This window comes from Peromyscus maniculatus, chromosome 1 (genome assembly GCF_049852395.1).
Source record: "Peromyscus maniculatus bairdii isolate BWxNUB_F1_BW_parent chromosome 1, HU_Pman_BW_mat_3.1, whole genome shotgun sequence".
Taxonomy (NCBI): domain Eukaryota; kingdom Metazoa; phylum Chordata; class Mammalia; order Rodentia; family Cricetidae; genus Peromyscus; species Peromyscus maniculatus.
The window spans coordinates 111,323,694-111,338,085 of record NC_134852.1 but is presented as its reverse complement, the minus strand read 5'-3'; the positions used below and the strand labels follow the sequence as shown (position 1 = coordinate 111,338,085).

General features: G+C 45.1%; 1 protein-coding gene across 1 annotated transcript in view; it reads left to right on the top strand.

Annotated features, from left to right (window-relative positions):
• Mrpl48 (mitochondrial ribosomal protein L48) overlaps nucleotides 1-14,392 on the top strand; it is a 64,964-nt gene that overhangs the window by 33,630 nt on the left and 16,942 nt on the right. The window contains exon 5 of the mRNA XM_076559284.1: nucleotides 6,706-6,794. Coding sequence (XP_076415399.1) covers nucleotides 6,706-6,794 — 89 coding nt within the window. The remainder of the gene's footprint in view (nucleotides 1-6,705; nucleotides 6,795-14,392) is intronic.

Here is a 14,392-nt window from a genome sequence, read left to right as displayed (position 1 = left end):
AACAGGCTATATATCTTTTCCCTTGAAAAAACAACTCTGCATGTTTAACATTCCTGGTTTCCCTGGTGCTATCTGTGAGCACAAGGACCTTTGTGCTCCCAACAGCTGTTTGTCATGTGACTAATGAGTACCAGAGATACAGGCATAAGGAAAAGAACAAATACAAACTCAGTGTACAAGACAGTATGTAAGAGACTTTAAGTATGGTAGTAATTAGAACGGTTACAAGAGTGGATAGGCACTGCTTCAGTACTGGACCCAGAGCTAGGTATCTCCAAATACCAGCTTCTCTCTCTGTGTGTGTGTGTGTGTGTGTGTGTGTGTGTGTGTGTGTGTGTGAACACACGCGCACCAGGTGTGTATGCCAGAGGTTGGCGTTAACTGTTTCCCTCAAGTTTTGTACAGTTTTGAGACAGTATCTCATTTTACCTGGAGCTCACTGGTTTCAGCTGAACAGTTAGCAAGTCCCAGGGACCCTCCTGTCTTCTCTTCCCCCTCCCCACCACAGGGGTTACAAGAGTGTGCTGCAGTGCTTCATTTTTTAGTTTTTAATTTTTATTTTATTCTTATTTTTGGTTTTTTGAGGGTTTCTCTGTGTAACAGTTCTAGCTATTCCGCTGTTCTGGAACAAAGTAGACCAGGCTAGCCTCAAACTCACAGAGATCTGGGATTAAAGGTGTGCACCACCACCGCCACCACCACCACCACCACCACCGCCGCCTGACTAGTGCTTCATTTTTTATGAGGACACCAGGCAGCTGACTTAAGTCCTCGAGCATGCAAGACCGACGCTCTATTGACAGAGCTACTGTCCATCTCGAGAACATGGTCCTTGTGGGGCTGGAGAGATGGTTAAGAGTGTGTGCTACTCCTGCAGAGGGCCTGGTTAGTACTGTAACTCACCACTGGACCTCTGGGGCCCAACTTTTAAGAAGTTGGAGACTAAATAAATCAAGAGAAAAATTGTCAGGAGGTGAATTTATTAATTATCTTGTAAGATTCCAAAGTATAGAAAATTTAAAAGGTCAACTGGTGTGATCTCACATACCTGTTATCTCAGCTCTTGAGAGGCAGAGGCAGAAGAGTTGCTCCAACTGTGAAGCCAGCCTGATCTAAATAGAGAGTTCTAGGTCATCCAGGGCTGCATAGTGAGACCCTATCTCAGAAGAAAGGAAGGAAGGAAAGAAGGAAGGAAGGGAGGGAGGGAGGGAGGGAGGGAGGGAGGGAGGGAGGGAGGGAGGGAGGGAGGAAGGAAGGAAGGAAGGAAGGGAAACTCAAAAGGTTGCAGCACTTTTTAAAAAAACTTTTTTTTTTTTTTTTTTTTTTTTTTTTTTTTTTTTTTTTGTAAAGCCTGCTAAGCATTGATGTGTTAAGGAAAAATGAGAAAGAACTCCCAAGAGGGCCATTGGATTCCCTGGAACTGGAGTTACAGATGGTTATGAGCTGCCATGTGGGGGCTAGGAATTGGATCTGAGTCCTCTGGAGAGCAGCCAGTGTGGAGTCATCTCTCTAGCCCCTGTAAAAGCTTTTAATGGAAGAATTAACATTTTTCTATTTCATATACTTTCTGTGTTTTCCAGTCAACTGTGCCATGACTTTGTTTTTTGATGACTGAAAGTTTTACATTTTCATACAGGTAAATTTATTAGTCTTTGATTTCTAAATTTTGTTTCATGCTTAGTGAGCTCTCCTCTACCCTAAGATTTGTCCGAGACAAAGGCTGGCCTTTTAACTTATGTAGCCCAGGCTGGCCTTAAACGGAAAGAGCTCCTTATGCCTCAGCCTCCTATGTGCTGGAATTATAGGTCTGTGTCATCACACCTGGCAGACAAGATGATGATGATTATGATGATGATGCTGTCTTCCATTTTGGAGCTGGAGATGTATTTTAGTTGGCACAGTGCTTGCTTAGCATACAAATCTTATGAACCAGTGATGTATGGTGTAGGTGGTGTATGGTGGTGTGTACCTATAATACCAGCACTTGGGAGATGGAGGCAGTGGGATCAAACATTCAAGGTCATCCTTTGTTACATACTAATTCCAGCCAACCCAAGCTATATACAGTTTCAAAATTACGTTATAATGGTGTTTAGAAGAATAAGGAACAGTGTCCCATTTCTGCCCTCAGTTACCTACTTAATATATGGGCTTTGGGTACCATCTCAGCTGCCTCTGTCCAAGGAAAGGCCTGCTTATGGTCACTATCTTTTTCTTATTTATTTGGACATGGTAGTTCAAAGTAAATATATAGAAAGGAAGTAAATAAACGGAGCTCAGAGTACTCTTGACCACAGCATGAGCAAAAGGTAGAAGGAATGTGGTATATTCAGGTCTAAGAAGCATTGAGGGGAGGACAAAAAGATATTTTGACAGAACAATGTGGGCAGCTACCAGGAACAAATCTTTGCAGACCACTTTGGTAGAGTATGTGGAGAACAGTTTTATTTTGTTTTTTTAAATATACATTGAGCATATATTGTTTGCCAGGTGCTAGCATTTTCTCTGTCCTTGAGGGACTTGAGTCTATTGAGTAGAGAGAATATCCTGTAATTAGATTCTCAGCTGGTGTTATTCCAGTTTCGTCCTCATTCTCTGCTTGCATAGCTCTGCTGAAAACGCTTGTTCCAATTTCTAAAGAGAAAGAACTAAAACAGAGTTGTTTACTCTTTTTTTTTTTTTTTTTTTGGTTTTTGTTTTTTTTTTTTGAGACATGGTTACCCTGTGTAGTTTTGGTGCCTGTCCTGGAACTCTCTCTGTAGACCAGGCTGGCCTCGAACTCACAGAGATCCACCTGGCTCTGCCTTCTGAGTGCTGAGATTAAAGATGTGTGCCACCATCGCCCGGCCCAGTGTTGTTGACGCCGATCCTAGGTTGACAGGTTTGGTTCCCCTGTTAGTAAACAGGAATTCTGAAGGACAGTTAGGGGTGGCACAGACAGAGGAAAGGGGAGACGTCAGTGTGGCTTTTTACATCTTACAACTGTGACAACGAAATGATTTTTAATCTGAAACAAGGGGTTTGGTGTCCTCGTCAGTGAGGGGTGGCCTTTCCTCCCAGGAGGCTGGGCTGTTAGTGAGACAGCAGGAAATCCAGCTTTAGTGACAGACCAGAGGGAAAGAAGCCAGTTGAATTTCCTGGGACTAAGAGGCTTTCAGACTTACACAGTTTACAATAAAAACAACTGTCTAATTAAACAGCTTAACCACTGACAGTTTGACCCAAACCTCTCATTTAAGGGGGAAATGGTTAATTTAACAGTAGTTTGAGCCAGCTTTTTAATTACCAGCAGCTCTAATTATAGGAATTGTCCCAAAGTGAATTTAAGACTGTCTCCTTGCCAAAGAATTCCCGCAGATGAGAGACTGAGGCAAGCATTTGCAGCCCTTGCAACTTGGACTGTATCATCATCTCAAAGATCACTTTCCTGTCTACTTTTTGAAGTCACTGAGGGGTGATTGAGTTGTCTCTATACTTAAGCATGGTGATTGACATCTGGGTTTTTAATTTACACAGTGTTTTATTATGTAATCAGGCAGGCATGAGAGAGCTCTAACTCTGAAGCTGATCTCTTGATTTTTGTGTGTTTAGAGCCACAAAAGAATGTCACCAAGATGAGGGGACAGCCCCACAATGCACCAAAGACATGGCAACTACAAAGCTTCTGTAGACCTTTAGTAGAACATATAGAATAGGAGATGAGATAAAGTAATTGGACCTGGATTATAAAGTCAGGGTCATTAAAATGCTTAGCTAAGAAGTGTCATCCTCGGGTAGTGAAACGCCATCAAGTATTGAAAAATATGGCAAAACCCTTTTCTGTCTCATTCAGTGCTGACTGTATAGTATCTGGCCGATAGTGAATACTTCTAAAAATAAAAAGGATAAATGGCCAAATTATTGAAAAAGAGTAATAATTTTAAATGTTTTAGAAGGACTGTTCTGTAGCTGTGGAGGGTGGAGAAAGGGGGTGAGGATGAAGACCAGGAACATTGATATCTAGTGACACCTAGTGACATTTAGTCACCTATGGCTCTGTCTGTACTCCTTCCCACTCCCTCCACACAGCAACCAAAGTGATCATTTAAAAAGAAACAGAGGGCTGGAGAGATGGCTCAGTGGTTAAGAGCACTGACTGTTATTCCAGAAGTCCTGAGTTCAATTCCTAGTACCCACATGGCAGCTCACAACTATCTGGAACTCCAAGATCTAACACCCTCACGCATGCAGGCAAAACACCAATGCACATAAAATAAAAATAAACTATTTTAAAAATAAAATAAAAAAATAAAAGCAAACACAGGGGGCTGGAGTACTGGATCAGAAGTTAAGAGCTCTTGCTGCTTTTGCAGAGGACCTGGGTTCAGTTTTCAGCACCTATATGTTGACTCACAACCATCTGTAGCTCCAGTTCCAAGGGAATCTGATGCCCTCTTCTGGCCTCTGCAGGCACTGCATGCATGTGGTGCACATACATACATGGAGACAAAACACTCATACACATAAAATAAATATAAATAAAATCTTTTTTAAAAATAGCATCAATATAATTTTTTTTTATTGCTGTTCATGATGAGATCCAAACCCCTGACAAGGGCCAGCTTTGCTGGTTTCAGCCCTCCAACTTACTGTAATATCTTTGGCAGGACCCACTCCATGTCAGCCACACTCACAGCCTTTCTGCTCTTGCATGTGCCCCATGTTAGTGTCTATGTGCTATTCCTTCAACTATACACTCATCTTCCTTTTTTTTCTCTAATGAACTCCTATTTGCCTGTGAAGTCTATGTTATTATATTTTACTATGTTTAGCATATTATTATAGAAATTCAAGTGTTATTACCTAGTGGTTATCAGCATGAACTACATAGTCAGATAGACCCAAGTGTAAGTGATAATTCTACTTGTAGAATGACTTGGTCATTTCACCTAATTTTGTGAGCTACCATATTAGTTAGTTTTTCCACTGCTCCAAGCAGATCCTGACAAGAAGCAACTTAAGGAAGGAAGGGTTTGCTCGTCTCACAGTTGGAAGGTACACAGCCTGGCATGGCGGCAGGAACAAGATCGTCTGGACACTCTGTCACACAGTCAGGAGGCAGAGAAGTGATGCTGGCGCTCAGCCTGCCTCCTCTTTTTGGGGTAGCCCTCCACCCCCGGCCATGGAGTGGTACCCCCCACATTTAGGGTGGGTCTTACCACCTCAGTTGACCTAATCTAGAATTCCTCACAGACTTGCTCAGAAGCTTGTCTTTTTGGTGGTTCTAGTCCTGTCAAGTTGACAGTTAATAGCAACTATCACACTGCCAGGATGATGACTCAAAGAGACGATAGAGAAACCAACAAAACTATGCGTGTGTGTTTGCAAGCAAGATATGGGCAGTAAGTCTTCCTCCTGAGCCCACTGCAATATGCACGTGTAGGGAGCCCTCTGCTTTTTCTTTTTCTTTCTGTTTTTTTTGTTTTTGTTTTTGTTTTCCAAGACAGGGTTTCTCTGTGTAGCTTTGGAGCCTGTCCTGGAACTTGCTCTGTAGAACATTCTGGCCTCGAACTCACATGCTTTTTCTTAATAATGGTATGTATGGTGTATATATATCTCTATACACACATACATACCTGTACCTAGATTTTTTTTGGGTGGGTGTGTTTACTTAAAATATATTGACTATTGTGCTATAAACACAAATAAATCAAATCACATTTTTTGTTTGTTTTGTGGAAGCTGGGCCCAGACTTGAATTGGGAGCATTAAGCAAGTGGTGAGCAGCTGAGCTGTGTGCAGTACTGCATGTTTTTTTTTTTGTTGTTGTTGTTGTTTCATTTCGTTTTGGTTTTTTTTTTTGAGACAGAGTTTCTCTGTATAGTTTTGGTACCTGTCCTGGATCTCTGTAGACCAGGCTGGCCTCAAACTCACAGAGCTCTGCCTGGCTCTGTCTCCTGAGTGTTGGAATTAAAGACATGAGCCAACACCGCCGCCGCCGCCCGGCCATACTGCATGATTTTAAGAGTTTATAGAAATCCCTAATCCTTTCTTTGCTGCCTGCTTCTTTTTCTTCATAGTCTCCATCAGAAAATCTCCAAAGGTCTGGGCATGGTGGCTCATGCCTGTGATCTCAGCCCTTTGAAGCTGAGGTAGGAGGAGCGCTGTGAGCTTCACGGCAGCTTGGTCCACATACTGAGTCCCAGCCTGGGCTACAGAGTGAGACCCTGTCTTAAAAAGAACTTTAATTAATTATGCTCTGAGGTATGTGTGCAGGTATGGAGGATTTGTGGTCTGTGGTGTGTGTGCACATCTGGAAGAAAGAAGGCAGCTCTCAGGGGTCATTCTCTCTTTCTACACGTGGGTCCTGGAGTTGGAGCTCAGTCATCTGGCTTGGCAAGAGCACCCTTACCTGCTGAGCCATTGCCCTCAAAAAAACAAAAAAAACCAACAATAACAAAACCAACCAAACAAAGAATTAAAAAAGTCCAAAGAATGTTGCTTGTTGAGGAACAAGAAGAAATGAGTCTCACTAAAATGTGTTTGTCTCCTTGACCACCACTGACTTTTTTCAAGAGAGAATTTCCCGAAGGAAGCTGAGTAGTGGGGGGCTGAAGATATTTCAGGAGCTAAAAGGAGAGAAAGAAAGGGAAAACTGGGAATAACCAAGAACTACCTTCATATATCTGCTCTGTCTGTCTCTGGTTTTGTCTTGTTTTCTCTTAGGTGGTATTCTGCTGAGGGCCAGTCGGCACTACAAGACAAAGCCCACTCATGGCATTGGCAGATACAAACACTTGGTGAAAGTGCTAGAGGTAAGAGGCGAGGCAAGTCCTCTGTGAGCAGAGATGCGAAGATCACGTGTGCACACGGCCCCGAGAGCTGTAGAGGATATAGAGTCCTCCGTCATCTTGGGTGTTTTAGTTGAAATCATACAGGCTGAAGACGTCCTGCCAGCTGCTGATCTTGCTCCTTAGCCAGACAGAGTAAAACCCCAATTTTCAGGTTTTTATTACGATATTTTGGGGATAAAAATCTTCTTAGTACTTAGTTCAGTGTAGACCTCAGAGTGGAAATTAGAAAGTGGCATTAGTTGAGGGGCTGGGGATTTCCCAACAGTTAAGAACATGTACTGCCACCAGGTGTGGTGGTACACACGTTTAATCCCAGCACTCAGGAGGCAGAAGCCGGTGGATCTCTGTGGTTTAAGGCCAGCCTGGTCTACACAGAGAAACCCTCTCTCTAAAAACTGGAAGAAAAGAAAAGAAAAAAAAAAAAGAGCATGTACTACTCTTGCAGGGGGCCCAAGTTTGGTTCCCAAAATCCATATCTGCTGACTCATAACTCCCTATAACTCCAGCTCCAGGGGGATACAATGCCTGAGGTCTCTGTTGGTACCTGCAGTCATGTGTGCATGCAAGTGTGCATATTAAAATAATTAAAAATTAAAATAGAAACACATACAAATTATTTTAATTAATTAAAAATATTGATTATTTTAATAAAAATATTTTAATTAGTTAATTAAAATAAAATTTTAATAATTAAAAATAAAATTTTTAAAAATAAATAAATAAAAATAAAATTTTAATTAACATTACTTGAATGAATGCTATGTGGCAAGTGAGAGATGGATTGCTATTTTCAGCCTAGTAGCTGGTTTTTCGAGTATTTGCAGATGTAAACATGTATGCAAACCTTGGGTCATTGTAAGTGATGACTAGGAAGCATTACTACACATCATTCAGTCATCTCACCTGTTTCTCTGGCCCTGCTGCTTGAAAGCTTCTGTGGGTGGTCAAACCTCTCTGCATGTGAGGAGGCTTTGGCTTTGAGTCTTGAGTCTGTGACTTCCTGTAGGCAGTAAAATTGAGAAGATTTTATTGGTCTGGTTAGGGAATCTTCAACAGCTTTTGTTCTTTGGCTTATTTTAATTTTCCCATACAACTATATACCTGCAGCTGCCTCTCTAAGGCAGAGAAGGTCTGTTGGGACCTCACAGCTGCTGAACTTGCCACCAAAGAATTTCATAAGAAGAACATTCACCCTTGAGACCTGTGTCAGGCTGGCTCCCCACAGGAAACATGTTCAGGTTCAGTTCTGCCATGTTTAAGCGTTGTGATTCTGGGCAAATTACTTTCATCTGTGTAAGCATGATAGATCCTGAAGTTATATGTAAAAAGATATTGTATGCAAATTTTTCTGAGAGTTGGAATTACAGGCCCGAGACACCATGCCCAGCTGAGTCCATAGCTTTTGTCTGAATTATTGGTATGGATCAAAGCTAGGACCTTATACATGGTAGACAACTGTTCTACCACTAAGGTGCATCCCAGCCCTCAGCATTTATCAGACTCTGTAAAAGTTAAGAAACTTTGGCTTTGAATAGCCCAACAGTCTCGGGGGGGGGGGGGGGGGATGGAGTATGTGTTTCAGATAGCATGAAGCTTTGAAATGTTTAATGAACAGATACCTATTATGTAATATGCCCTATTGATGCCTTGTTTATTTAAAATTGGTAGGAAAACAATTTCTTAATATTTTTGTTAGCATGTATTAATTACATATAACAGTATTTTTTGTTTTGTTCTGTTTGGTTTTGTTTTTGAGACAGTTTCTCTATATAACCCCGGCTGTCCTGGAACTCACTGTGTAGACCAGGCTGGCTTTCAACTCAGAGATCTGCCTTCCTCTGCCTCTGAGCACTAGGATCAAAGGCGTGTGCCACCATGCCTGTCCTTAACAGTGGCTTTATTATGACATTTTTATGTATATACATACTTTATTTCACTCATATGCACCCCACCCCACTCTGTTTCCCTGGATCATCACCCTCTTGTTCATACTTCCTCTACTATTCCCATTCTGTTTTCAGGGTATGTGTGTGTGACTCAGTGAGTCTCATAACAGTAGCTTACAGGAACATGGGTGAGAATTTATTTACAGGAGCATGGGTACCTTACTAGTGGCTACATTACTGAAGAAATGGTCTCTCCTTTTTCCATCAGCAGACTGTATGTAAGTCTGTGTGTGTGTGTGGAGGCGGGTGTTTCCATGACAGCTGTGGACAGGCCTGGTCTTATGTGGGTAACCACAGCTTCTGGGATTCCAGGAATGCAGCAACCATATCATGCCTGGAAGTCAACATCTCACATGTCTCCCCACCTCCCTTCTGACTCTTCCATTCTTTCCACCCTTTCTTCTATGAGTTTCCTAAACCTTGGAGGGGGTCGTATAGGTTTCCCCTTCATGACTGGGCATTCAGTAATCATTCATTTTCAGTGCTTTGGCTAGTTCTGAGTTTCTGTAGTCAGGGCTGACCGCTGCAAAAAGAAGCTTCTCTGGTCAAAGTGGACAGCAGCAGTGATACCTGGTGTAAACAGTTACTTAGGAGGCAATGTGGCAGGACATCTTGTTTATTTCACAGAACACTGGCAGTAGCTTCCTCACCCGGGGCTATGAACTCCCCAGCCATGGGCTTTGGACTAGGTTTAAAGGATCAGGAAAATAATTTTTGTGGAAAGGATGAACAGGACCTGGTGCATGCCCACAGGGAGCTCTGGTCAGCTGGCAGAGACACTGCTCCCAGGAGGGTGCTAAGAGGATGCGGATTGCTATTAAACCAGAGTGACTTACACTCCTTTTGAGTCATGGCACTTAGAGCATATTGTTGGGGTTGTTTTATTTTAGTACATCCCCCTTTTAAAATATCCTCTTTCTAAAAGCCTCACATAAATAGTAGGAAAAGAATTCATTTTGTTTGGGTGGGGCTTGAGGTAGCTTTTTCCCTCTGTTCCTTGGGATCTTTCCTCTAAGGAATTTTCTACACATACCATATGCTGAGCAGCCCCATAGCTTGATCAAAAAGGAAGCCCAGTGCTGTCTGTCTGTCTGTCTCTCTGGCGTCTCCACCTCACCGGTCCCCTGGCTTACCTATATTGTACCTTTTGCTTTTCATGCACGTTTGCCTGTTTCGAGGCCTCTCCTGTGCTGCTCCCCTTCTTCATTTAAAAAACTTCTCAGTCTTTTTTTTTTTTTTTTTTTTAACTTAACGATTCTCCTGCCATAGTCTTCCCAGGACTGGGGTTACAGCCATGCACCACCACCCCCTCCGCTGTCTTCAGCTTTTAAACTGGGGCAGAAATGAATCATCCCTCAGAGAAACCTTCTTGGATTTCCTGCATGGAGTTATTTGTCCTTCTGTGAGCTGCCATAGTTCCTTGTGTTCTCTGTGTCCCAGGACTCACTGTCTGTGACTGTCTGTTTTGATGGCTCTCTCCTCTTCTAGATTTCGAGATACCTAAGGGTAGAGGACATGTATCTCTTTCCTTTGTGTCCTCTGTGTCCAGCATAGGGCATGGCATCAAGCAGGGACAATAAATATTGATCCAGTGGAGTTGAAATTGATCTAGTGGTTATGGGAGCTGCCCTGAGGCTTCGTAAAGCAGAGGTGGCAGACATCCTGCAACTGGCAGCAGCTGGCTCCACACGGCCTTGGTGGTTTGGAGGGAGTCGTGCTGGATGGTCAGGGCTGGAGGCCCCCCGCTCCGGGACTGTGTGGTGCCCACCGTGGCTGGCGCAGTCGTGCTGGATGGTCAGGGCTGGAGGCCCCCGCTCTGGGACTGTGTGGTGCCCACCGTGGCTGGCACAGTCGTGCTGGATGGTGTGGACGCTGCTCTAGTAGTCTCTGCTCTTCAGGACAGCACAAGGAAAGCTTTCATCTGTGGCTTCCAGAGCTTTCGACCCGTCCTGCAGGCTTGTCACTTTCCACCCCTCTGGGGACCTGGCCTAGGGAAACTAGGATCCCTGTGTGGTCTCCTTGAAACCAGAGGCAAGGGGAAAAACAACAAACAAACAACAGCAAGCAGTAAGTAGGCAGGTCCCCATTTTTTCCTTTCCTGGTGTCTTTCTCATCCTCCTGGAGTCTAATGTCCCCAAGGAGATGTTAGTCAGTTTTCACACGCGTGCTTGAAGTGCCTTTGTCTCGTCTTGACTCCTGTTCTTCCTTCCCTCCTTTCAAGTGCGCTTCTCAGTCTTCTGAGACTTTTGTTTCTTTAGAGTTGTTTTGAGACAGAGTCCAAAACTCACAGAGGTCCGCCTGCCTCCTCTGCCTCCTGAATGCTGGGATTATAGTGTTCCACAATTCCAGCAGCCTTCTGACTTTTAAACCTTTGGAAAGAAGGGGGCGTCTAGTTCACCTCCTCTTGTCAGTGCTGGTTGACTCAATTTATAACTCTTCGCTTGGTTTCCACCCTAATCATGTGTCCTTGTCCCTGAGGAGGTAATGAGGGGGGATAGAGTGAAGCTTCTGGGGAGACACACAGGAGGGAGGTAAAACCGTGATCTGGGGAGACACACAGGAGGTAACACCGTGATCTGGGGAGACACAGGAGGAGGTAACACCGTGATCTGGGGAGACACACAGGAGGTAACACCGTGATCTGGGGAGACACACAGGAGGAGGTAACACCGTGATCTGGGGAGACACACAGGAGGTAACACCGTGATCTGGGGAGACACACAGGAGGGGGGTAACACCGTGATCTGGGAGACACACAGGAGGCAACACCGTGATCTGGGGAGACACACAGGAGGAGGTAACACCGTGATCTGGGGAGACACACAGGAGGGGGGTAACACCGTGATCTGGGGAGACACACAGGAGGAGGTAACACCGTGATCTGGGGAGACACACAGCAGGGGGGTAACACCGTGATCTGGGGAGACACACAGGAGGTAACACCGTGATCTGGGAGACACACAGGAGGAGGTAACACCGTGATCTGGGGAGACACACAGGAGGTAATACCATGATCTGGGGAGACACACAGGAGGTAACACCGTGATCTGGGGAGACACACAGGAGGAGGTAACACCGTGATCTGGGGAGACACACAGGAGGAGGTAACACCGTGATCTGGGGAGACACACAGGAGGAGGTAACACCGTGATCTGGGGAGACACACAGCAGGGGGGTAACACCGTGATCTGGGGAGACACACAGGAGGTAACACCGTGATCTGGGAGACACACAGGAGGAGGTAACACCGTGATCTGGGGAGACACGAGGAGGTAACACCGTGATCTGGGGAGACACACAGGAGGAGATAACACCGTGATCTGGGGAGACACACAGGAGGAGATAACACCGTGATCTGGGGAGACACACAGGAGGTAACACCGTGATCTGGGGAGACACACAGGAGGAGATAACACCGTGATCTGGGGAGACACACAGGAGGTAACACTGTGATCTGGGGAGACACACAGCAGGGGGGTAACACCGTGATCTGGGAGGCACAGGAGGAGGTAACACCGTGATCTGGGGAGACACACAGGAGGGGGGTAACACCGTGATCTGGGGAGACACACAGGAGGGGGGTAACACCGTGATCTGGGAGACACACAGGAGGCAACACCGTGATCTGGGGAGACACACAGGAGGAGGTAACACCATGATCTGGGGAGACACACAGGAGGAGGTAACACCGTGATCTGGGGAGACACACAGGAGGAGGTAACACCGTGATCTGGGGAGACACACAGGAGGAGGTAACACCGTGATCTGGGGAGACACACAGGAGGTAACACCGTGATCTGGGGAGACACACAGGAGGAGGTAACACCGTGATCTGGGAGACACACAGGAGGGGGGTAACACCGTGATCTGGGGAGACACACAGGAGGTAACACCGTGATCTGGGGAGACACACAGGAGGTAACACCGTGATCTGGGGAGACACACAGGAGGTAACACCGTGATCTGGGAGACACAGGAGGAGGTAACACCGTGATCTGGGGAGACACAGGAGGAGGTAACACCGTGATCTGGGGAGACACACAGGAGGAGATAACACCGTGATCTGGGGAGACACACAGGAGGTAACACCGTGATCTGGGGAGACACACAGGAGGTAACACCATGATCTGGGGAGACACAGGAGGAGGTAACACCGTGATCTGGGGAGACACACAGGAGATAACACCGTGATCTGGGGAGACACACAGGAGGTAACACTGTGATCTGGGGAGACACACAGCAGGGGGGTAACACCGTGATCTGGGGAGACACACAGGAGGGGGGTAACACCGTGATCTGGGAGACACAGGAGGAGGTAACAAACCAATGAGAACCCCTCTTACACCACAGGCCAACCTCTCTCTTGGGGATCTTCTGCATACTTTCTCACACACCCATGTGTGCCCTTGCACATACCATTCCTCTCCATGAACTCATCTTCCTGTTTTTACCATGGTTCTCCTCCTGCAAGATCCTGCTTGATTATCCACAGTGAGGGATCACTTTCCAGGGCACATCTCTGCACTCAGCATGCACTTTGTCAATCTCAGCTTTCTCCAAATGCCTTGTATCCTTCTCTTGAATTTTACATGCTTCAGATTCTTTTGGTGTGATTTTTCTTTGGCAGGTTAAAAGTAATAATAGTTTAGCTGTTGGGGAGACCCCATTCCAGCTATTAACTGTTGCTCAGAATTACAAGAAGCAGCACCAACCACTAAAGTCAAGTTCTTATGGAGCCAAAATCATGTTAAACCACTCAACTACATGGGCTCGTACACACAGTCCATAATCCTGTCAATTCATGGTACAGTATATTCAAAGGCCCTTTATTTCTCTGTTAGACACACACACACACACACACACACACACACACACACACACACACAGATAAAAAAGCTTCACAACTGTCTAATTTACTGATTTTCACTTACTCACTTACCCTTAGCTGTTGCCTAGCTTCCAGTCTTGAGGTAGCAGCAGCTTAGCAATCAGAACTGTAAAGAAGGTAAGGGAGGATAATATCAGAGGCAGCATAAATGCTTTCCAGGCTTTGGGGCAGAAGAGTAAGTTGTGACTCTCATAACTCGGTTGATTTCAGTCTTTACCCAGTGGACTTTAGCGATCAAGATACCTTTTCTCTAGGAAACTTTATGCTGTTTTTACTGTTGGCACAAAAGAAGTGACTCCCATTTTTGACATCTTTATTTTGTTTAAGCATCTTTAGATATAGGTCGGTACTCATGGCCACAAGTCTGAGGAGACTGCAGTCATTTCCAGAAAAATCAAGTTGGAATGCTTTACAGCTAATAGTCCTAGCTAACTGGAAACAAGATTGCTTTCGTTGGTCTGGTGACTGCAGGTCTAGACGTGGATTACAGGAGTGCCTTGGGGAGGCTTGTTTTATACTAGGACCCCTGTTCCCCTTAAGTCTGCTCCTTGTAACTCAGTGACAAGAATGCCATCATTGATTATCTGCCGTGCGCCTGCTCTGTGCCGAGCACTGCTGCTCAGGTGAGTAGGACTTGGTCCTGCAAAGGCAGTCAGTCAGCTGAGGAAGTTCTCAGGTCTACTGAATACATGTGGTGATGCTTTACTGGAGGATTACATCAAGAG